The 24,573-nt window shown below is 37.1% G+C and overlaps 1 protein-coding gene across 8 annotated transcripts in view; it reads left to right on the forward strand.

Annotated features, from left to right (window-relative positions):
• The first annotated feature begins 1,203 nt into the window (after positions 1–1,203).
• Positions 1,204–24,573, forward strand: part of LOC124290971 (transducin-like enhancer protein 4) — a 39,838-nt gene continuing 16,468 nt past the window's right edge. For 4 of the 8 annotated variants that reach the window (XM_046727824.1, XM_046727828.1, XM_046727827.1 and 1 more), the window contains exons 1-8: positions 1,204–1,610; positions 1,866–1,963; positions 9,498–9,561; positions 14,073–14,117; positions 18,401–18,463; positions 18,702–18,776; positions 20,383–20,551; positions 23,055–23,068. In XM_046727824.1, the coding sequence (XP_046583780.1) occupies positions 1,590–1,610; positions 1,866–1,963; positions 9,498–9,561; positions 14,073–14,117; positions 18,401–18,463; positions 18,702–18,776; positions 20,383–20,551; positions 23,055–23,068 (549 nt within the window). In that variant the 5' untranslated portion in view covers positions 1,204–1,589. The remainder of the gene's footprint in view (positions 1,611–1,865; positions 1,964–9,497; positions 9,562–14,072; positions 14,118–18,400; positions 18,464–18,701; positions 18,777–20,382; positions 20,552–23,054; positions 23,069–24,573) is intronic. The other 4 variants (XM_046727825.1, XM_046727826.1, XM_046727830.1 and 1 more) reach the window with 4 other exon arrangements.

Here is a 24,573-nt window from a genome sequence, read left to right on the forward strand (position 1 = left end):
AATATGTTTAATTGCTACAAAAAAAAAGAAGCGTATACCTTCTCATTTCCTGTTAGGTGTAATATATTGTTGTTAAAAATATGAAAAGGATTACCTTACATTTAACTTATATTATCTGCATTATAACGATTTGAAAAGTATGAGCGTGTGAAACGTCATAACTGTATTTACTTATATTCCATAATCAGCTTAAAACCGTGTTAGGCGTTGTTATCATGGTAACAAACGCTCATAGGGAAGTAATCGGGTTCTTGTAAATTAAACAGATGTCACGTTTAGGTAATATTGTGTGTCTTACAAAATTGTCAATGGATTATGTAAACAAACAGATTAAGATGATGCCAAACGCGTATTTATCTTTCAATAGTAGGATTAGAGGACGAGAGATAATTAGCGCTGGGTGTTCTCTAAGAAAATGAATTCTAAAACAGCACATTCCTATATTTGTGCATATATTTTTAAAACAATTTAATAGCAAAATGTATATGTTCACGTGAAATTAAAATACCAACCGAATTTTAATAATGAATCCATGATCCACACGTAGTTCCGAGTCGACTTTTAGTGCTAACCTGTCAAAATCTGACGATGGCTCCTCCCACTTATCAAAATCACGTGGAGTACAAGACGCTTCTCGCCCAGACAGACCAATCAGATTTAGTCTTCTATGTTGCTCGCCAACAAGACCAAACTTTTGCACGAATTACATAATACAAGCTTCTGAAAATGTTGTATCAGTGGTTGATGTTTGTTTAAAAGATGCGTATATTATATTTCGTTTGAAGTTTTAATGTATAAAAGGCCCTGCGTTGCATAATATAACCAATGATTACTTTCAGGTGAAGGTAGCCTATTGTCCTCTCTCAAATACCGCCAAGACGCCAAAAATCATGCATATGTACTTGGCGACTGAAAACAGTTCCTTAAAAACTTGTGTTTTCAGTGAAAATCCTGCTAAATAAAGAAGGCGGTCTCCTTTACTCCACGTGACTCACTTGATTATTCACACATTATGCCAATTTATGTTAAAGAACTCAGGTGACTTGCAATCCCTGCGCTGCGATTGGTCGAGCGGGTCGTGAAGTTGTGAATAAGAAATTAGCTCACGTGGATTATGAATACGCTGGATTAGTTGAGGATAGGGCCAATCAGTGAGAAGCTGACTTGACTGGCGTATTTTCCCACTGCCATTGTTACCAGAGAGTTAGCGCTGAGCTCAATTATCTGAATGTGTGTGTGGTATCGGCGAGGCACTAGAAGACGTCCCTTCAGCGCTTGCAGTTCGTACCATAAACTGCGGATATATTTAACCTAGATTCTGTGCGAGTGGATTGCGATGTGTTCATAATCAATTTACATGCGGATGGAGGTGTAGACTACGAACATTGTGATATGTTCCCCGTTGAAGTGCTTGTTCGCGGCGGTTAGCCCGGCAACTCAGCTATCTGGCCCTCATTGTGTGGCTGGCGAGTGCGACCCGCAGCCCTCGCGGACTTCGCCTCGTTTCTGAGGCTATTTCTTCATCCCCGGAACCAATATTACCTACATAACATACGTATATATTGCGAGAGGACGGGCAAGTGAACAACATGTATCCAAATCGACACCCGGTAAGTGTAGAGCGCCGTGGAGACGTGAATCGTGGAGCGTGGGTCTGCTCTCTTTGTTCCCATTCCTGTCCGTTAGGCCCTCCATCACGTCACGTGGCCTACTATCATCTCGCCTAGTGATGAGTTAATGCAGAATCACATAAGTGAATTGAACCTGGAATTCTACTAAATTATTCCGATTTTTGTGATTTCTGCATTCGGGATGTAGTTTGTGAGAGGAGTAAGGTTATCGTATCTTTGTGCGTTTGATTTCAGGGTCCGCCCCAACCTGGACAACCTTTCAAGTTCACGGTGTCTGAATCGTGTGATCGTGTGAAAGAAGAATTCAGCTTCCTGCAAGCCCAGTATCACAGGTAAGAAACAGCCGAAATTTCAACCCAGCCAAGCAGAACGCGAGCACCCACTCCCAGCTCATCGCTGTTTTTATTTCTCTCCCGCTTCCACTGTTTACATGAGCTCATGTAAGCGCCATGTTCACTCGACTGTTCAAGCCCCTCGAGTCCAGGTCAGAACCGTCGCTGACATTTCAAGGTACTGGCGTGCCTTCTTGTCACTATCGTCACTTCTAAAGTGATCGATGTAGGCAAAATAAACATCCACTTGTCAAATCAAATGCTTTGCTTGTTTGACAGTCGAATAGGTGTTTTACAGACAGCTCGAAGGTTTATAAATCAAGCTATATGTGAGCGGATGTGTGTTTATGAAAGCTATATACACCATAAACTAGAACAATGTACATAGTGTTGGGTTGTCTCCAACATTGTGAATATTAAAACTATTCACTATGCAGACAGGACACGCCCATTGCAGTATTGCACAATATTATCCCAAAATCTGCGTGATATGAAATTTATATAGTACAGAGGTAAGTTGTTATTAATGAAATGTTACAGGGTACTTTATTTCAGAATGATGAAATATTGTTGACATCCGAGTTGAATTATTTTTGTCTTAATCAGCAAAGCTTCTGTTTGGTTGGTCTAGACGCGATACAACATATTGAAGAAATCAATTCTCACACAAAAGTCAATGAAAGCCGTGTTAGCAAGGGCTGAAAGCTATCTGTGTAATTTGCCTCCACCATATGGCATATAGCAATGGGGGTATTTATATCTTGATAGCATTTGAGGAGCACTTTTGCGTGCAACATGTCCTGGATTTCAAATATACATCCATGTTTGTTTAGCATGGTGGCATTGGGTAGTGGCCACAGTGACTCTGGATTAATTACACTTTGTTTACAATTTTGTCATACACTTGATATTATATGTAGACGTTTAGTTTTCATTATGATCGGAAGTAAACAAATTATTTTACAAGTTAATTGACTCAGACCGCCTGTTGGCAATATGTACACCAAATTCACCCTTGAAATTGATAACTTCGGTGGTCCATCTGTAACATCAGCTGAGCTAGTGAGATAATCAGAAAAATCCAATTTATAAAAACATTAGGCTAATCACTTTAAATGCTTTTGCAGATTAAAATATATGCTGTGAATAAACACTCACCTGTAAACACCACTGTTTGTAGAGGGGAATATTAGCTCAATAGTTTTATGTATTAAATTATTAGCACAGGTTGAATAAACAATGGCTGTTGTGAAACACATAATTATTGTCATTGATGGGGGGACCTTGTTCCCGATCTAAATTTAGGTCACATGGCCAAATGGAAAGGTTGTTTCTCAAGATCAAAGGGCTTGACTGTCAGATGGCATTACTGAGCTGTTTAACTGGCTGTTATCATAATTCAGCTCTGTACCTCATCTAGGGTTTATAGACATTCTGTCTTCTTAAGTGCCATATATTTTAGAGGAAGTGTATATTTCAGCGCAGGTAGAAAGACCACAGATTGTATTTTTGGTGATTACTTTCAAACCTCAAGGTACACTACTCAAAATGTGTTAACAGCTGATTTGTCTAGAATGTTTATTCTGTCATGCGTATTGCAAATGCAGCCTTTCAATTGTATCAGTTCCACTTTTTGAGTGGTATACATGTACTTACAAAACAGCTTAGATTGCAATAGTTTTTAATGCAATGTTAGACAATCAGATCTATTTTTAGAAGGATGTGATTTTTTAAACAAGATTTAAGCTTTATAATCATGAAATATTTACAAAATTGCTCATAGTATCTTGCTATTGTTCCAAGTTGACCTATGGCTAATGTCTTGTAATCATTATTTAAATATGTCAGGCTAGCTCTGCCTTCCATGTGCACAGAGTACTTGAAGACATGGAGAGCATTAAGTAGCTGGAACACGGGTGCTTAGTGTGCATAGTGTTGCTGATTTATCAGTCACTTACAGTAAACACACTAGAGTGTGGACTGTTACTGAGATAGGTCTGATAGCACAGCACAATGCAGGTACACAAATGACTCACATTGGAGGTATTTTATGTTTATCAGAAGGTTTGCATTGTAGGATCACATGTCAGTGTTTAGGCCAAGATAATCACACAAAAGTCACTTGAAAAGGACGAGTCAGTGCAGTCAGACCTTTGGTGTCTTAAAGGTGCACTGCCTCTTTTGTGTGAATCTGTCTTTCTCTCTGTTTACGTTGAAGAATGGATACACTTTTGTGAGTTTTGGGTTTAGATTTTAATTTATTTAATTTCTTTTGCCCCATAGTGCTGAAGTACTAGCTTAAACATATGTTTAAGGCATATTTCATGACATCCATGAGAATATTTGTGAGACCATATGGCATATGAAATGAGGGGGAACCAAAATTGGTGAAAGGAAATATTTATTGTCTTTTGTTAAATTTAGACTCAGACACTGTATGTTGAAAACAATTGTAAACTTTGGTCTAATATTCACATGTCTGGAATTATTGTTCAGCCTTTGTAACTTGGCATCTTTCTCATAATTCTCAGCTCACTGAGATGACATGCATTCCTGGTACTTAAGGTGATGTGGTTAATAAGTAAATAAGTAGCACTTCATTAAGCCACACCACAGTCTCTTGTCATGCCAGTGAATACCAGGAATTGGATAGAATAGGTCCTCAGCAATTTGTGCTTATCTTAAGAGGTGACCAAGTGGATTGGTAGTGAGGCTTGGTGATCTGGTTAATAGTGTGTCCTTGAACCCTGACGTGTGAACTGTTGCTCACATTATTGATCACTGGATTGTGTGGTCTAGATTAGATTTATTTACAGACTACTGGAATATTGCTGAAGCGTAAACAAACTAACCATGAATGAGCTTCATACATTGTGACCACATGTGGAGATGAACCCAAGACTACAGTGTGGCAGTTAGCCACAAGACTGTTTCTATACCTGTGATATAAGATTATTAATGTGTGTACAGTGAAAGTGTCAAAATGCAATATTCTGTTAGTATCTGGTCCAGAATGGACTCAAAACAGGGATTCCATTAATGTCGTCTACCAATGTGCTATCCTGGATTAACAGCTGTGTAAAACTCTACACCCCCACTCACCCTGCTGGTTTGACAGGTTGACATTTACTGTAGCAAGCTCACTGAACTGTTAACATGTTCTGATGCAAGTTGCCTTTAATTTGAGACTTCGTGAGAGGGCTTGGAAGTTAGAACTCTCGACATATCGCCCAAGGGCACATCTGGGATGGTGTATTTACTGCCTACAATGTGCTATGAGATTAATATCCTTTATTTGGAGAGCTGCTGCAGCCATTAGTAATGTGATGCATTAATGATGAAGTAATGGAAGAACTGAAACTATAATCAATACATTTGTGCATCAGTGAGACTGAAAAACATGAACTGGTTAGTACTTAACAACACGTTGTTCTTAATCAACAGAGAGTGTCCTTTTGTTAATTTGAAAAAAATATATATATACCTATATGTACTAGCTGTTATGGTCTCTGAATGTGACTGATTTTTGTGAGTGGATGTGTAGTGCTAGGTTACTGTGTAGAAATGGAGTTAATGAAAAGCTATTGTGTCCATGGAATATTTGTCAATTGAATCGAGTTAGGAAGCACCCAAAGTAAACACTGATATGGATAACATCTTCTTTCACCCCAAAACAACATTTACGTGAAGCCAGTACCAGATTATCAGGACTCCAACCTCAGCCACTTGTCAGATGCTTGACTCCAGTCAACTATCAGTTTCTTACTGTTATCTGGGTATGAAACAGTTAATATAATAATACTAAAATCTGTTTAAATGATGCTAGTAGTCAAGTTTAGATATTTGGACTCAGTTTATTTGGTCACAGATTGCTTGAATATTTATCTACCTGCAAGACTGTGTGTCTTCTAAGAATGTTGTTTAAGGGAAGTTGTCTCCCTTGTGTTTGTACCAGCACATCATTTGGAAGTGACTTTTTGATATTTTGGTGTTGAAGGAACAGAAACCTGTGTAGAAAACGTACATTTTAGGTCTTTGAACTAGGACTTGCCAAAACTTACCTTGAAAGGACATTTTACATTTATAATTTTTTCTCAACTTTTTGTTCAAGGTACACAACATGTCCAGATTGTTTCACTCTTGGGTCTAAAACCTGAAGTTATTATTGAAACCATATTATGTATTTCCACTTTTTCTGAAATAATGGGGGTGGTGGGGTAGCCTAATGGTTAAAGCGTTAGCTCGTCACGCCGAAGACCCGGGTTCGAATCCCCACATGGGCACAATGTGTGAAGCCCATCTCTGGTGTCCCCGCCGTGATGCTGCTGGAATATTGCTTAAAGCGGCGTAAAACCAAACTCAGTCAGTCAGTCTGAAATAATGAGTTTCACAAATATCCCAGAACATAAAATAGTGTATCTTCACCTGATGAAGTCCCAAGACATTTAATTGATGTGATGGATGAACACTATTGATCTAGTCCAACTGTCTGCACATCAAGACTGATAGTTTCTGTAGAATATCTAGATTCGAGAGGAAAAACCTTCTCATTCTAATGAATTTGTGGCCTTGTCTAAGCCTCTATGTTGGATTCAAATTAACCACCTAGGATTCCTCTCGTTGAAAAGGCAGCCACACCCGTGTCAGGTTTACCATTCAGTCAATGTGGATCTGAGCTGCACATAGACAGGCTACTAGAAATGTTCCTGTACATACTCTCTGCAGACATACTGAGATGAGCTCAGCAATGATTTACACAGGACATTGCAGCCTTTGTTGTAGAGGCAGCATAATGAAGCATAGTGCAACACAACACTACTCCATACAGTAGCCATTCTCAGTGCTTTGTTAATGTTGAAATTTGCAATCCATTAGGCATGTCACAGCCAGCTAGGGTTACCAATCAGTTGTCATGGCAACGGAAAGGTTGCTTTGTGATATTTTTACATTAATTCTTACTAATATAACATTTGTATTGTTGATCAGAAAATGACAGGTAATCTAATAATTTATGGACATATGGCGAGGTTATTAAGTTTAATGTTAGTCCAAGAAATAAGGCTTATTGACTGACGATTATGAAACTAAGTCCATTTATAAGATGGTGATCTTTAAAAATCGAAATGAAATGGTATGAAGTCTTTACTTACTGTCTCAATTTATCCACTCAGAATTTTAGGTTAAATAATTGCAAGAACTGTAAAAAGAATTTGCATGGTATAGTACACACATTTGAATATAAACAGTCCTCATGTTGATATTATGTATAATTAATATGAATGCACCTTATGGATAGATATGTAGGGAATTATTATGCATGATAAATTGTCATCCATGCATTGAATAACCTAATGAGAAAGTCTAATTTGGAAGAATTCTACTGATGCCATTAAACCATGTTAACCATTGTTTGATTGTCATACAACTTACTGTCGCCTGTCTGTCTCCTGATGTGGAAAGTTCACATTTGCATTCAGACAACTCTCAGAGGATTTTAATTGGTTGATGAAATTATAAATCAATGAGATAGTTTTGCTATGATTAAACACTTGTTAAGGTCCTAAATATACTTATTTCAAGGAGCTGACATACTGATATGTATATATATACAGACAAACTTTATGGATAAACAACTTCTTTATTCGGTAGATGCGGAGAATCTGTTTCGTTGTCAAGCAAGTATGATATGTTTATATATACAGACAAACTTTATGGATAAACAACTTCTTTATTCGGTAGATGCAGAGAATCTGTTTCGTTGTCAAGCAAGTATGATATGTTTATATATACAGACAAACTTTATGGATAAACAACTTCTTTATTCGGTAGATGCGAAGAATCTGTATAGTTGTCAAGCAAGTATTATATGTTTATATGCTGATGGGAACTCAAAACTCTTCAGGGAATGAGGACATTGTCAAAACTGACGTGATTGCAGCATCTCTGAATGATACAAAAAGGTACAGATGATACACATAATTGTCTCTGAGCAACAATACTGTATACAAGGACATGTCACGAGGCTTGATGACGGAACATGTTTACAAACATCCTGTTGCTTGAGAATTTTTGATGTTGAGAAGGTAGAGTTTTACAAATGAGTGCACCATAAGATACAGATTGGACTTGGTTTTCAGCTAACCAGACTTTCCTTTTAGGCAACTAACAGGATTTTATGGTGATATTTGCTGATTTGGTTGATGTATATCATCATATCCCGATCAAAAGGATAAGTGTTCATGATGTTCATGACTGGATTGTCTGATCCTTTTAAGGCCAGGGTAGCCTAGTGGTTAAAAGCACGACGAAGACCCTGGTTCGATTCCCCACGTGAGTACAATGTGTAAAGCCCATTTCTGGTGTCAGTGCTGTGATATTGCGGGAATATTGCTAAACATTGCATAAAATCATACTCAATTTCTCACTCACACTTTTACAGGCCACAATCATATGACTGGAATATTGTGGGCAAGGGTTACACTTGTATTTAGATACTCTCCATACCCAGATGATACGATGGGCAATTATGTACCTTAGTTTTTGATCAGAAGAAGCTGTGATTGTATTCTCAGAATCGCTAAGGATATTTTCTCTTGGCTGTTCTTACAACATCTTGACATCATGTGTATCTTGGTGTGCAGGTCTGTACCACGATATGATCAACTATAATATGACTGTTAATTATTCACATATAAATCCTCGCCTCAGTGTTTGCAAACAGATTGGATTAATCCTCTGGATTTATACCCGTGAAGATGGTTTGTCAGAAATAGGTCACTGTGACCTATAATTATCCAAATGGTTATTTGCGATTGGTTTTTAATTTGCTTGTAGCCGTTATATTTCACACATGCATGCACTTGGTTACATGGGTGAATATTGACTTTGGCCTTATGTCCGTGTCAGCCTCTTAAACCCATTCACTGTCAGTCAATCATAAAATTGAAAATTGATTTCCACGTATTGATTTTTTTTTTTCGGGCAGAACCCCCAATCTTGTTATGTTTTCGAGATACTATTCAGGGTTATGCTCGACGTGCGAGTTCAAGTACATTATGTTGAAGTTGCAAACAAACCTCGTGATCATGACAAAGTCACAGGTAATTTTTCTCCTTCCCCCCCCAATTGTTGTCTTTTGTATGGAAAATATATTATGGGTATTTAAATATTTTAAATATACTATGGGTATTTTCCTGAAATGGTCAAAGCAAAACATTGTTAAACTTATGGACAGTGCTTTTTATCTGACATTTGGCATATGGTTCATAGTTCACAAGGTGACCTTAGAGGCACGTGTATATTTGCGACCATTATCTATTTAGCTTTGTCTCAACAAAGAATTAACATGACATGTCCATGTACAAAATTATTTGATGCTGTTTTCTTGTGCGTCTCCTTGATCAAGACTGTCAGAGTCTCAAACTATGGAATTAAGCTAGGTTTTGTGTTGCTATGAAAGACCTCACTAAATCACTCTCATTCATTCATTTTTGTTGGAATGTATTACTTATTAAGTCCTTGTGTGTCTTTCCAGCTTGAAGATGGAATGTGAAAAGCTAGCCCAAGAGAAAACTGAAATGCAGAGACACTATGTTATGGTAAGTATGTGAATCATATCAGTGAACAACAATATTTCTACTTGAAATTGCTCTTGTTACCATGGATACCAGGAAATAGTTGTTAACGATAAATGTGTGTGACAAATATTTTAAAAAGAGAATTGTCACCTGCTTGGAACCACCGACTTTGCACAAAGGTTATAGGCTCATCAATATGCATGGTATGCAACAGGGTTTTAATTTCAACCTTATTAAAAAACTATAAATCAATAAAGTTACGGATCCCACGACTTGTCATGTAGAGGATGTGTCATGCGTGGTATGATTCAACCACAATGGATTTTATTTTCTTGAGAACTGACATCTTTTTTTTTGTAGAACAACAATGAACTAAAACTATGTTAGATATGCAAGGTATTCAACAACATCTGTGCTCGAGTTAACTTGGTGCAAACAGGATTTGTATTGGTTTAAAAGTATTGATCTCATTCTGTAGTTAGACATGTATTATTGTATATTGGTAATTCGATACAGTTAATTGATATGCGGTAAAACACTGTGAAGGCCATTTGCTTGATATATTGTGTAAAACTTGATCGCGGTGGAATCTTTTTCAGCACTCTTGAGATAATATCGGTAAACTGCTGTCTCAGAATGTGCTTAACTCAATGAACTGTATATGAATCCGTGAGTTGATATGTTTCAATGAATTCCTAACTCTTGGTTGTCAGTTGTATTAAAGGTCTACATTATATATTACAGTTTTTCAACGGCCTTGCACAGCTAATGTTAATTGTGTATGTGTATTTAAGGATAACGAAGATTTATTGATGGCAAACATTTTGTTTTCTAATTAATTACTCAGGGATCCTTTTATGAAGATATTTGAAAGATTAGTTTGGTATTTGATTTGATAATTAAAAATTAATACTGAATAATTTGCTGAGACTTTAGAAAATAAGGGTTTGCCATCTGTCAACAGGGTCAGTATTAGTCATTAATTAATGATGAACTTGAAGTCAGTAAGAATGACAATTTCAATCAGATTGAGGAAAAGCAATGGCATATTTTTAGATAGTATTTGGAACTGAAGAGGTGCAGCTAATCCCATCACGAGACACTATGCTCTAATACACTGATGTTCGTTGTAATGATTCTAACTTTATAACTGGAGGGTAAAGTCATAATCAATGTAAGCCATCGGCAAACAAATAATGACGGTTGCTGTTGTACTGTCCTGACACACAACATATGGCCCAAGCTTAGCTGGGAGACAATGTGTTGCTAACACTTGTGTTCTTTCATCAAATATTTTGTGTCATGTGAACAGTTTGGGATGAATATAGATCATTTTCATTGATCCGATTGCATTGGAGAGATCTGTTGTCCAGTTAAGAGTTGGGAGATGGTTTATACATGCAATGATTGAACAAAATCAATGCCTTGTATTTTCTTCTAATTTTCTACTTGTCTGGTTTGAAATGGTAATTACAGTGCAAATTATCCTCCCACCTTTACCATATTAATTTTGGCATACCATATTGTAGAGTTATTTGCCCTTGCTGCTAAAGGTGAAAGAAGCACTGGTCAGGGTTTGGAGTGATGCAGACAGATGTCTCAAGTTTGAATGTGACTAATGTGGAAACTGCTTACATGTATGTGTTCCATCGTACCCTTCTTCTGTAAACTGATAGGTCTCAGGCAACAGATCTACTGTTTATAACGGCAACTCCGTACCCTTGACTCAGCGCTTCAATATGACTGTCATGATCTAGCTGAGTTATCTTACCCTAAAGCTGAAAGATATTGGCTTGTTCCCAACACTAAGTCAGTTCAACAGTAATTGCTGTGATTAATGACCGGTGGTCATATCTTGTCTAATTAATGACAAATATGAAACTGGATCATCGTTTCTTTGTATGTACGTCCTGAGTTACCCGCTCGCTTCATAGGCTGTCAGTTATCAGACACTTCTGTATAGATGGTTTGATGAGATAAGCTGGGGCTGTCGAATTGTCTGAGGGTTGTGTTCCTTTAAGGGGAACACTGCAGACATGGACATAGTCAGGCTAATGCAGTACTTGTTTCTTACCCAGTGGGTAAATGGATTGACCTCTGCATGTTTATGTGACGTAACGATTATAATGTTTATGTGAAGAAAGGTTTTTTGAATATCAAACCATGAAAAAATATGTAAATCCGGATTCTAATAAAGGTTATGTGGGTTAAACCTTCAACTTGTTTTCCTTGTAACCCTTCCGATGAAATTAAATGTGTAAGGTTTCCTAATTTGCTTTAGAACCTCTAGGGGGACGAATGTTGTAATCAGACCGAAAGTATGAAAATATTGCCCAAACTAATATTGATATTGGCAGCGTGGCCCTAGTGATTTCTCTACAATGGAGCCCAATCTCCGATATCAAGACGGCCGTGTTTACGCAGCTTCAATCGTTCCATCTAATGATAGCTTGATAAATCAGATCTCCATATTTGTTATCAACAGACGGGGCAGAATTGGATGACTGCTTTGCTGGCTTGTCTGTATCTACATGTAGACCCTCTCATTTCATTACAAAGTGACAACGCCATGTCGTGGAGTACGTTTGCAATGTTCGGTATATTATTGCCCATGTGCTAAACACTCCGGACCCAATATCCGCTGTCGAGGATTGCTGGAACTTGCCTTGGGAGGAATGAATAATTTAGGTACAGACCCACGTTGAGATGGGATAATTTCCTTAGAGAGAGTCTCTTATCGCAGATCTTGACTGGGTCTGAAAATCCTCGCACTGCAGCCTACCTAATCGTCAATAGACGACAACTCGTAGCCCGAAAGCTAATATCGCTTTTTTAGCATTTGGCGTTCTCTTTCCTCACTTGTCTCGTGTTAAAATGGCCCGATGTTCATTGATTTTCTCTGCACTTGTCAGAATTTCATCCTATGCCCAGGATTATGCAAGCCGAATGACGATGGTAAACTAGAGAAATTGGCTTCCGAAAATAGTTTTAGCCGCCAAGTGCTTTGAATAATGAATAGGTTTGGGTCATTTTCTTTCATGTCGCCATTTTGCTGCAGGCCTCCTCTCCAGTCTTGTCTTTTTCCCTGCCAATCACCCACCAGGCGGAAAATTATATTTTTTATTACTATTATGTCTTGGATTGATTTGAAATATTCGTCCATAATTCTCATATCGGTCCCAAACTAATGTTAAGAGAGCATGAAAACGACTCCCATTCATAACAGGTTTCATTTTAATATTTTCTCCTCAAATTGATGCTGTAAAATCTTGAGGCAAAATATTTCAAATGAAGTTCAATTGGAAATCAATTACTTCTTTTGAAACTGCTGCGTCAAAGAATGTCTAATTACTTCAGTGATGTAAAGGTTCCATGTCAGACTTATGGATCTTAACAAGTATTATTAACACAAGAATTTTCGAAGTGAAGCTTAGGGGTATATTCTGTTCAAGTAATATCTTTCGGGCATATGTTACAAATGAAAACAACCTAAATTATTAATTCAGACGAAGAATTAGATATTTTTACCAATTTGTTTTTGTAGCCATGTTTTAAACTTACCATGGTGCTTGTATAGAGATAATTATTGCGGGTATGAAGGCCTTCTTAATCTATTCATGAACGCAGACCTGGGTTTTTTTTCCAGAACTAAAAAAGCTGCTTTTGCTTCATGAATAAGTATTATTAAATATTTACATATAATAACCCTACTACCGTGTTGATGTTTAACAGTGCAGGTCTGACATTATTTTTAAAATGTATATGATTGTTTATGGGGCAAAACGAGACCTACATAGGAATCATGTCTGGTGAAGCATTTTGAATAAAACATTTAAGTCCTTGTTGGTTAGTATTTGCTTTGCAGAATAGCTTCACAATTCTTGTCAGTCATCTTTATGTTGTACATCCAATCATAGCAAAAAGAAAAGTAAAAAATAATCTGCAAGGTTATGTAAATATTATTCTAAGGCTTTCAAGCCAACATTTGATTGTTATTCTGGTTCGACAATATCTGTACACTAGGGTAATATGGCAATGCATATACTCCCTTTGTAAGTATTGAAATGGAGTCGCATTGCCGAGGCTTTTGAATAACTGCTTATCGCTGTCACTGAAATGTTCATTGATTTTGTATAATCTTGAAACGAATGCCAGTATGGTTTCGTATCCATGGTAATAACGGTTAATTTTCCAAATCTCCAATTAGCACAGGTATCCAAAAGCCCCAGCATCTCCGTCATTTGGTTGACTTGACTCGAATTGATAATGATTAAAATTAGTTAATGATTAATGACTTTCCTACGAGAATCATTTCATTGGACATTTGCATGGAGTTTACTTTGTGCATTTTCTATTTTGGGGATTTAATTACAATAAAATGAGTCTGCATTGAAGTGAAAAAACAACTACAAGCGAGTACAAGAAATATTGAGGCAGCCAGATTTGTTTTGTATTGATTGTTTCGAGTTCAATTACAGAGCCTGAGACAACGAAATGAGTTGCCCTGTTTTAATGTTCCTCTCTCTTTTCAGTACTATGAGATGTCATATGGGCTGAATGTTGAAATGCATAAACAGGTAAGGAGATTTGAACCTTTTTTTGTCAAATATCTGATACTGTTTGTGAACATGTAATCTAAATGCTGTTATTACTTGCATGTTTCAAAAGCACTTAGCAACAGAAAAATCCAACACTGATGATTGGAGTTAACCAAATCGTGACTTGCTAATGTTGTTTATTAGTCTGGGCAGAAACCAAAGGAATCAAATGCATTTCATCGGTTTTGTATGTCCTGCTTTTAACTGATAATTTTTTGTGGCCATTTTCCTGCATGAAGGCGCAGGAGGCTAGTTGTGTTCATTGTTCTTGGTTAAATAATGACAGATTTCCATCTGAGCATGCAAAGCAGTTTCTGGGTCATTAGACTAGGGGAGGTAACTCTCCTGATTAATGATGACTGCACATGTGCTCAGTGAGATAATCACTGCAGGGACCTGTCATTTATGATTGCTAAATTGGACAAAGAGAGTGGTTGCTGACTATGTGATACTGGTTCAGGTTTCAATGGTGTCCTTCAGTTTACTTTGTTAAGTTTGTGTGAGAGCTGACAATGACATTGGGTTTGGAAATGTTTTCCTGAAGACACGAGCTACACGACAAGCATGTTCTGTATTTCAGTCCAGTGAATACCCATGTCGTGACTTTTCCTTTTTAAAACCGGAAAGAATTCTATTTTTATCATACATCAACTTTATCTTAGTTACTTATAAACCCTTTAAGGAAAAAGCTTATTTGCATGAGCAACCTAGATATTTGAACTAAATAAATATGGCACGATGATGTTTATCATTCTTCGGGTAATAATTTTCTTGATAACACAATAGTGGTTAAACACATACTTGTGGACAGAAATATACTTCTGTAATTTACAATTAATGAAATCACTGGATGAGTGACCGTACTTAAATCGGGCGGAGTTGTAGCTTTGTGGATAGAGTCAACTTCTTATACCTAAGGCCCTGGTTTGATTTCCCGCATGGGTTCAATCATTCAAACCCATTTTTGGTGTCCCTCCTCCTCTCCTCTCTTCCCCCCTCCCCCCAATGACATAAATGCACTATTGCTAAAAAGCGGCTTAAAACTAGACTCACTCACTCACTCTTATTTATTCAGTCACTTACTGGTCTAGCATTTCATAACAGAATTTGTGTGATAAATGCAAGACTGTGCATAACAGCCCATTGTGATTCAAGCATCATATTTCTACATGATGTAATCCTTTTCCCCACCCCTCACTGTGCCCCACCCCCAACCCCCAACTCCAGTGGCAGACCCTAGAGTACAAGTGGTCCCTAGAAATTATGTCGCAGAGTCATTAAAGACATCAGTAGATACTTTGAATGTTGTCATGCCAGTGCAATCTTCCCTGTATAATAGATTCCAGTGTTGAAGCACTCTTGAAAATATAACGGTCTGAGATTGATTCTTGAATTGTACAAACATACAGAACAATGCCTCTCAGTATTCGTACTGCGTACAGATGTTGTATCTCCATGGGTATGGAACCCACATATACTTTGTAATTTATATCATTGCTGTATCGCTACAGCTGGCAGTGAGTAGACAAACAGGATTGTATTGTGGTGCTACGTAATCAATATTCGGTATTCACAAGCTTGTACAGTGTTTGCCCTGTAAACACATCAACAGCAATAATTGCCGCTTAAACATCACTTCCCATGAGGCATTTCTATGGAGGAATATTAGTTTTTCGCCAATTAAAATATTTGTCGAAGTTTGTAATTAATCATAACATGGTACGCGGGACTGAGAGGTTTGATGGTTGGGGCAGTGACACTGCTGTTGATTCAGGTTCTGAAGGGAAAATGGCCATTAAACAGTAAAAGACAAATGATTTGGAAACATGGTGTCCGAGGGAAAATTACTTTTCCCTGATGATGTTTTCAGCTAATATTTGACTTTGTTTGTCTAAACACCATTCGGCTATTTGTCCTTACTTGCTTGAACTATTATGATTGCTAACACCTCGTAAATGCATCTATGTTTGGATAATATGTGTTCGAACATTGGCAGTATTTATTGTCTTGATGCGTAGAGTAATAGAAACTGTGGATTCAAATATTTAGACAAAAATTATGGTGCTCCAAAGACATAAAAATGCTGAACGACAATGCATTGCAATAGGATAAATGTTTTAAGAGAAATTCCCTTGATAAAGCTCAAACACGTCTTGATGATGGAAGTGGTATGATGTAAATATACGATGGATGTCTTTCAACAGGACATTGACAAATGCACTTATCAGCACCAGACAATTACAATCGCAAATGTCTTTTCTAACCAAGCTAACAGGCTCATTTAAAGAGTATAATTTTGTTCAGGAATTGTTGAACAACACTTAATCCTCATTTTTCTATAAATATATTAAATGTCAGAAATCTAAAAAAAATCCATTTAATGTGATGCCGTTATGTAAAAATGGAAATCACTATTTATAATGAAAATCTTTAAAGTCTGTGTCTAAGAATGCTTTCTCCTTGTTGTCAGTCTCTTTAGAATGGGAATTTGTTTAAACGGAATATAAATGGTGGCTATTTTTTTCAAATTCCTTAAGTAAGAATCTTCGGTTCATACTCTTCATCAAGGCTTTCATCTCACAGAGATATTCTGTAAAAATGATCATCACACTGTTAACAATAGGTTTTAGGTTTCTAATAGAACACCTTAATTAGATATCCGCTTTGTTGTTAGAAACACATTTTCCAAATTAAAAAAGGGCTTTGTGCATTGATAAAGAAAAGTTAGTCATCATTCAACATTTTAAGGCTCGTTAATGCATTTTAAGGAACCGTTTTGGATAGCTTTGGTAAAAAACAGACTTTAAATGAGCTGAAAGAGCTGAAAGCGTCATGGCTGTCTTCAAGTGCATCAGAAGACCTCTTCAAATTTTTATAAGCTGTAGCAATGAGAGTGGTATTGATTTATACTGGCATTTAATAAAAGAATTGCATAGAGAAGCAGACTGTAGCAGATTTCCCAATGTTTTGCCTTCAGGGGACAAAAACATGTTTTCAACCTATCCCGTAGGCTATACTTTTGAATATGGCGATACACTAATACCAAGCTTTCTGGTTGAGATTGTGACGTTTTTTAAGGCTTTGTTATATATGTTTTCATAGTACCATGGAAGAAACTGTTAACTGTTACGGTCATTTTTTTCTCTCAGTCAACATTTTAATGGAAGTATAACTATTCCAAACAATGTCTTTCTTTAAACGTGTATGAATGAAACGTTTCCTTTTTAGCAGAGATGAAAGTCTCTTGAGAAAGAACATATCCCTTTTGAATTGACTGACGTCATTCACACAGATGTTTTGGCAATGGTGAAAGTTTGTTAAATAACAGAAAATAATTCTGAAATATATTTATTCCTACAAATTATATTTTCATGTATACGTTTGAAGAAGGCTATTTATTTAGGTTTTGCACAGTTCTTGAAAGTACTGATGCTGGAAATATTTTTTGTTTCCCATCATGTCGGAGAGACACTTTAACCATATTTTACATTTTGCAAAATATTTCTACTTCAAAGAGTCCATGTTAAATGCGTTATCTGATTATTTGGTGATTACCGCAATAACACAGATTTGATTACCCCGAGGTATTCATTGCTCAGGGGACAACAATATAATCATCCATCACTCACTGCTTAAAACATGGAACATGTTTGAGCTTCTAAGGGGAGACATGGTAGTGGCATTAACTGCAAATCCACAAACAGTCTTATTTCCCTTGGGGGGGTGTGACATTTTGCCTAGCTTCTGTTGTAAGCATATGTTTGTGTCTGTTGATGGCCAACAAACCCAAGGTACAATGGCCTGCATCAGGCTTACACGTATGATGCTGTCAGAACAGTGAGAACAGCAATCGGTTACCCTACAAAGTGATACATTTGCTTGTAAAATGGTTCCAAATAATTTAGATATGCTGTAGATAGAAAAGATACATACATATTTCAAAGGGCATGCCCATTACTGACATCTGTGAATACCGGTACCCTTCAAATGCTGGCATCATGGTTTGAATTTAAGGAGCAAGGTTATGAAATGTATATGGGTAAGATTTTATGTACAGTTATCAGGTGTACCCTTAACAGCTTGGCCATCTCATCACATGAGAAGAGGGTTGCCTCCCTTTTGTCACTTACAGTGGATTTGCAGTATTGTGAGCACTATGTACTAAACTGGTTTTAGGGGACCTTCTAGAATGTACAAGTATATATGTGTGTGTGTATTTAGATAAAGTAAATAAGCTAATGGATAAAATATTTCTTTTACAGACTGAAATAGCAAAGAGATTGAATGCAATCTGTGCTCAAGTTATTCCATTTTTGTCACAAGAGGTAAGTATTCAAGAACATTCCTAGATTTAATAAATCTGAATTTCATGTTTTCAATTTGTATTTGCCATATTTATCACCTGTTTTGAAACACTGTTAATATAGTTATATTTTGTTGTGATTAAATTTTTGTATATTTAAAAGACTCATGTTGATACCTGGAGAGTTATATTGTAAACTTGATTCTGATTAGTTGATGGTGTTGTAAGCTTGTCTCTGATTGGTGGATGTTTGTTTTCAGCATCAGCAGCAGGTGGCAGCAGCAGTTGAGAGAGCCAAACAGGTGACAATGCAGGAACTTAACGCAATTATTGGGGTGGGTACTAGAGTTGTTTTTAAGCTTTTAAATAATCACCAATAAGTACCTATCTAAAATCATATTTGTGCTAAAATTTCTTGCATAGTATTGATAAGAAAATTACATATTTATTAAAAACATAATACTCTGGGACTTAAATAATTTTGCGGCCACATGACACTGCTATTAGTGTTTTTCTGAGGCTTGCAATCCTGCCTCGAATTGTCAGAGTTTTGCAGTACAATAACAATTTAGTTCTGGAAGTGTTTAAATATGTGTATTTAGAAGGTATGTATCAAGCAGATGTGATATTTTTATAACTAGAATATCTGTTTCCTTTGAGTGGCGAGGTATATTAAATTGCAGTTGACAGCTGTAGACACTAACACAGTTATTGGTTCTATTTGTGAACATTGTCCAACTATGGAATAAATAGTTTATTGCTCACCAATTTTATATCTCTGAATAAATAGTATTGTGTCAAATAATTGGAATACGAAATCTGAGTTATTTCTAAACTGAGGAAAAATTGTATTAATGAGAATATGGGTAGTATACGTAATGTGGTTATTTTCTTAAAATAGCAATATGTTGTTTGTGGAGCCGTTTCTGGACACAACGTTGGCTTCTGGTTTAAATCTTTATTATTATCACATTTGCAGAAGTTAATAACAAGAAGTGAAATATTAATAATTGATTTTCATGAGGGCCAATGTAATTAATGGTGCTTTTAGGAAAAATAGGTCTAGCACTTTTTCAGACACATTTACGAAAAGAAACCAAAAATCCAGCCCATTGTTGTGTTTAAAGTTTCTGACATAATTCATTTGTGATACCCCATTTCTGGTGTCCCCCGCCGTGATATTGCTGGAATATTGCTAAAAGCGGCGTAAAAACTAAAACTCAGTCATTTGTGATACCATTACTGGTATTGAAGCTCACCTATTCACCTTACAATATAAATACAACAGGTACTGGTATGTCTAAACTCTAGCCTTGATTGACATATATCAGTACAATGTTCACTAGACACTGTTTAACACATTCACTTACACTGAAATATAGCAGTCTGGGATCTCGTAAACATTTGGGTCACTTTCATTAAATTGTGTGCTAAGTTGTAAAACTATTCCCCCATAGTATTAGTGGTCTCTCAGTTTAAGATTCTTAAAGGGCATTTACAAGTTGGACAAACATGAATACATGACACATTTTAATTGATAACAACTTCTTGTTACTCCTGATGAAGGAGCCAGAATTAGCTCTGAAACATCTTATAAAGAATAAAGAATAAAAAGAAGTTGTTATCCATTAAAACGTGTGATGTATTTGTGTCCCTATGTTCAAAGTGTTCAGATCCTTTTGCTTTTATTTAATGGAACGTGACAACAAGGGTAGTGTTGTGAATGAATGGGACTTTGAAACAATAATCCTGAGAGGACCATGTTAATTTAGCATGATCACCTAGACAGAGGATGGTTGGTGCAAGGGGGAAATCAAACACAAGTGGAAAATATCGCAAAAAATTCAAAAGATAATTTGAGCTTTCTGTTACCATTTACTTCTTGATCTACTTACCATGCCGCTTGTTAGTTCAAGTAATCGTGATGCCTCTGTTGTTCAGCAGCAAATGCAGGCTCAGCACCTCCCCCACGCCCATGCCCCGCCCATCCCGATGACGCCCCACCCGTCAGGGCTCCAGCCCCCCATACCCCCAGTGTCGAGTGGCTCCAGTCTTCTTGGGCTCCCACAGAGTGCTTTCCCTCACCACCATCTTCTAAAGGAAGACAAGGGTAAGTGCAAGTTTTTACCTACTTTGGGAAGGGAAAGATTGACTTGTGCAGGCCATTGATGAATATAATTCATATGTTGTATTCCTTGTACGATATTTCCTCTGGTAGACACCAGGCCTTCAGTATATGCCAGACCTGCTGATGAACGGTCATACTTTCTGTCCAAACAATAGACGCTGGGTCTTGTAATGCTGCCATGTTGGTGCTTCATAATGTCTTTTTCTGCAAAGGTATACTTTTGAATATGGTACCATGTACCAACTTTGTAGAGTATAGATGCCTGTTGTCTTATTTTCTTAGATGCATAGGCCTCTTAGAGACCAGGGGTTCCTGGCTTAAGCAAGATATATAAAATCCTGGACGTCCAGTGAAGGAAATACAGTACATGATGTTCTAAAGACAGAAATCAACATGGTTGAAAATCTGTCATAAATGTCATCCTTAAAATAATCAAAGTGAAGAGAAGTTTTTCACTCTGGACATTAGAAACTGTATGAAGAATAATGTTAGCATTAGTTAAGCTCAAGGTTACCATTTCCCATCTCACTACAGTTAGCGTCGCTGTCTATCAAATAGTGCTGAGTGATTTCTAGCCCTGTTTGATTACCGGGAACCCCACACATGGGGAAAACCCAATCTAAATGTATCCGAAATGTTTGCCTACAGTTTGTCGAGCAGGCACTGCCTTGAAGTATGAAGTTCATTGAATGTACATCTTGCGATGTGATCTCATTTGCATAATTATCGGGACATGCCACCAGGGTTATATTGGTCTATCACATCGATAACGTTTCATTATTTGATGCATGTTTGTGAGTGGAACTAGCCTTGATCAATGTTTATCCTTGCTGCAGGTAGAACTAATGGCTCAGAAGTAAATGCCTACTTACTCAGCAGTTTTATTGCTTTTATGCAAAATTATCTCCACAGCATGTGGAGCTTATGGGCTGAATAACTTGGTTTGCATTTGAAATATGTATTGATTTTTGAATATTGTACTGTAATAGACCATTTTGGGGCTGTTATTTGGATAAAAGCTTCAACTAACTATATATTTTGTGTAAATAGCGTATTCTTACATACTGTTTCTGTATACTTTTATCAATAAGCCAGTTCATGCTTCATTCCAGAAGAAATCACTTTTCACTTAGAATTGTTGGGAATGTGGTGATTAGCAGTTATGCCTGTTGACTGGTCACTTTGCAATGTTAACATTTAACATTCAGAGATGATATAAATAGAAAGTGATTGCCCGGCCAATCAGAGAAGTCTGTCACACCAATCAGCCACACCTGCCCGGTTGTGACAGGGTGTGGTCGACACAAGAGGGTTGGGTTCATCCATGGTATGGGCACATCAGTAGCATGGGGCTGGGGCTGGGGCTGGGGCTGGGGAATATCCAGAACTGTGTGGGTGTGTAAGGGTTGTATAGGGAGCCTCCTTCCTATAAAATCTATTCAAACATTCATTCAATGCATAACTGAGTTATATTAGTACAATGGGGGGGCTTCACACTTTGTACCCATGTGTAGAACTGAACCCAGGTCAGTAGGAAGAGCTTTAAGCTTGGCATTGTTATTGTAAGTTGATCCCTGACATATCCCAGGGTTCATTGCCATCACCCTTGTCCACCCACGAGTAACACTGGCTGCTGACATGGAGGTGTCAACACTCCAGTCAAACATTCATAAGGCCACAGTGAATTATTTGTTAGGATTTCATCCAGGTTTTTCAAACTTGTAAAACGAGACATTTTGTTTTCTGAACTGTCAATGGATGGATGCCACAAGATGGTTAGGTTATACTCCATGGTGTATTTAATCTACTACAGCAAGTAGAGAACTCCTGTAGCTATATTTGGTCTCTGTACTTGGGGACAATGTGAGGCTGTGTGTTTGGCAGTGGGTGGTCAGCGATGAAAGGCTTATAACAGACTTATTACGCCTAATCTTTGATCAGATCAAGTCCTATTTCAGGCAGATGATATTGCGTTGCTAGTATAAACATGTTTTCATTTCTTATTTCTTAGGGGCGGTGGGGTAGCCAAGTGGTTCAGGTGTTTGCTCGTAACGCTGAAGACCCGGGGTTCGATTCCCCAGATGGGCACAATGTGTGAAGCTCATTTCTGGTGTCATGATTTTGCTGGAATATTGCTAAAAATGGCGTAATACTAAACTCACTTATTTCTTGATTACAAACAGCAGAGGTCTGATTGGTCTGAGGGTCATTATGGCTAGTGTATGTACTTGAACAGGTTAAGTTAAAACGGTTAATAGGTCGATATGTATATATATCTATTATGCTACGAGGTTAAATGACACCAGATTCTTTCACATTGCTATAGTAAATCTGTTATAGTCATTTCTGATTAACCATAGCCTTTGAATTTGTCTTTTCTTTTACTAATTATTATTGTTTACCTAAATTGATACTGATTGTTTGGAAATGATTGTATGAAAGATTCCAAATCACTTTTTAATAACACATTTTTCATTTCTTTCAGCAGAAGATAAGCATGTAAGTATATTTTTGTCTTCTCCACAAATCAAAGTATGACAATTCAACAACACACAGTATTTGGTTATGCATACTCAAAATAAACAGAAATAATTCCTGTATTACATCGTGTAAGAGGTGTAATTTCCATAAGTTTGTAGGGAAACATCATTATCTGCTTTTTCGTTTGGTTTTCTATGCCAACAACTGAAGCAGTCATGTATGCTAATGACAACATGTGAGGAAATGTTCGTTTATTTTTGAATGACAAATCAGGACAGAGGTGGTAAGAGTAAAGTTTGAGTTCTAAATACACACATTCAAACAGTCTGAAATGAATCCTGTATTTTGTTAAAGGAATCAGCCTGACAATGTTGACAGAATCACTGTGTTCAGTGTTCGTGCAATGTTTGTTCTTACTTGGTCGTTTGGCGTCAACGCTATACTGTGTTTGTTGGATTGGGTCGGCAAATTTCAGCCCCATTCCTGTGATTGTGACACCAGCATTATCAACTGAAGTTTGGTCTTTCTCTGTCTAAACAAATGCTTCTTACGAAGGGAAATGTCTCTGTGGAAAGCTAATACCTCTTATTTAAAAAATCTCTTTGTTTTTTATAAACTTTAAGAAATATGTTTTTGTTAAGCAAAGATGAACAGTGTCTGTCATATTTTCAAAATGCAGTGGTTTTCAAAACACTTTTGCAATAAAATATTTGGACCATTTGACAACGTACGATAGACATTTCATGTATGAGATTGATTCCCAAAAGTTCAACTTTGACGGAAGTGAGCAGTGTGCAAGAAGTTGTGGTTTGCAAATTTACAAAATTGTTCTATTTGGGAAGTATATATAATGAAATTACAAAGTTCCAATATTTACAATGTCCTGGCGCTGATGTACTATGTCGGTGTCTGTAAATAACCCTAAGTAGATTTTATTTCAATATTTGATAAGTTGTTGACCTGTTCGCTTTAATCCCTTTACAACGAGGGTGAAACGCTTTTGAATATTCATCCTGTGTCCTTATTCTTAGCACAACGTTTGCTTGCCCCATCCCTCCTTGAAAGCTGCTGTACATCCCTCAAAGTAAATTACATGGCGCTTTATTATTTACCGTAGCCTCAAGGTTTCACAAAGCCGTTTTCACAGTAATATTTACCTTTGTTACAGAAAACTCGCCTATCTAAGTTTAGCGTAGTACTCTGAACACATTTCTAAATATGTTCGCAAATCTTTGCTGTATCAATAGAGGATTCATTAGTATCTCGGACGTAGATCAAACGAAAACAGCCGAGAATATTTGTTGCTTTGAAAATATTAACTACGAAACAAAACAAATGTCAGAAAAAGTTTTAAATAAAACTTGTCCAATTTGTCAGGAAAGCCTTTGTTGGTTTGATGTGTAGTGCATGCTGGGAGTGTGAAATTCAAACAACGGCCAGCGGCAAGTGTTGTCATAAGATATTAACTGTTTGCTCTTCCGCGACTCGGACAATATTTGCAGTCTGTGGGTTACGATTCTCAT

Source organism: Haliotis rubra, unplaced genomic scaffold, assembly GCF_003918875.1.
Source record: "Haliotis rubra isolate DU_JTF1 unplaced genomic scaffold, ASM391887v1 Scf48, whole genome shotgun sequence".
Taxonomy (NCBI): Eukaryota; Metazoa; Mollusca; class Gastropoda; order Lepetellida; family Haliotidae; genus Haliotis; species Haliotis rubra.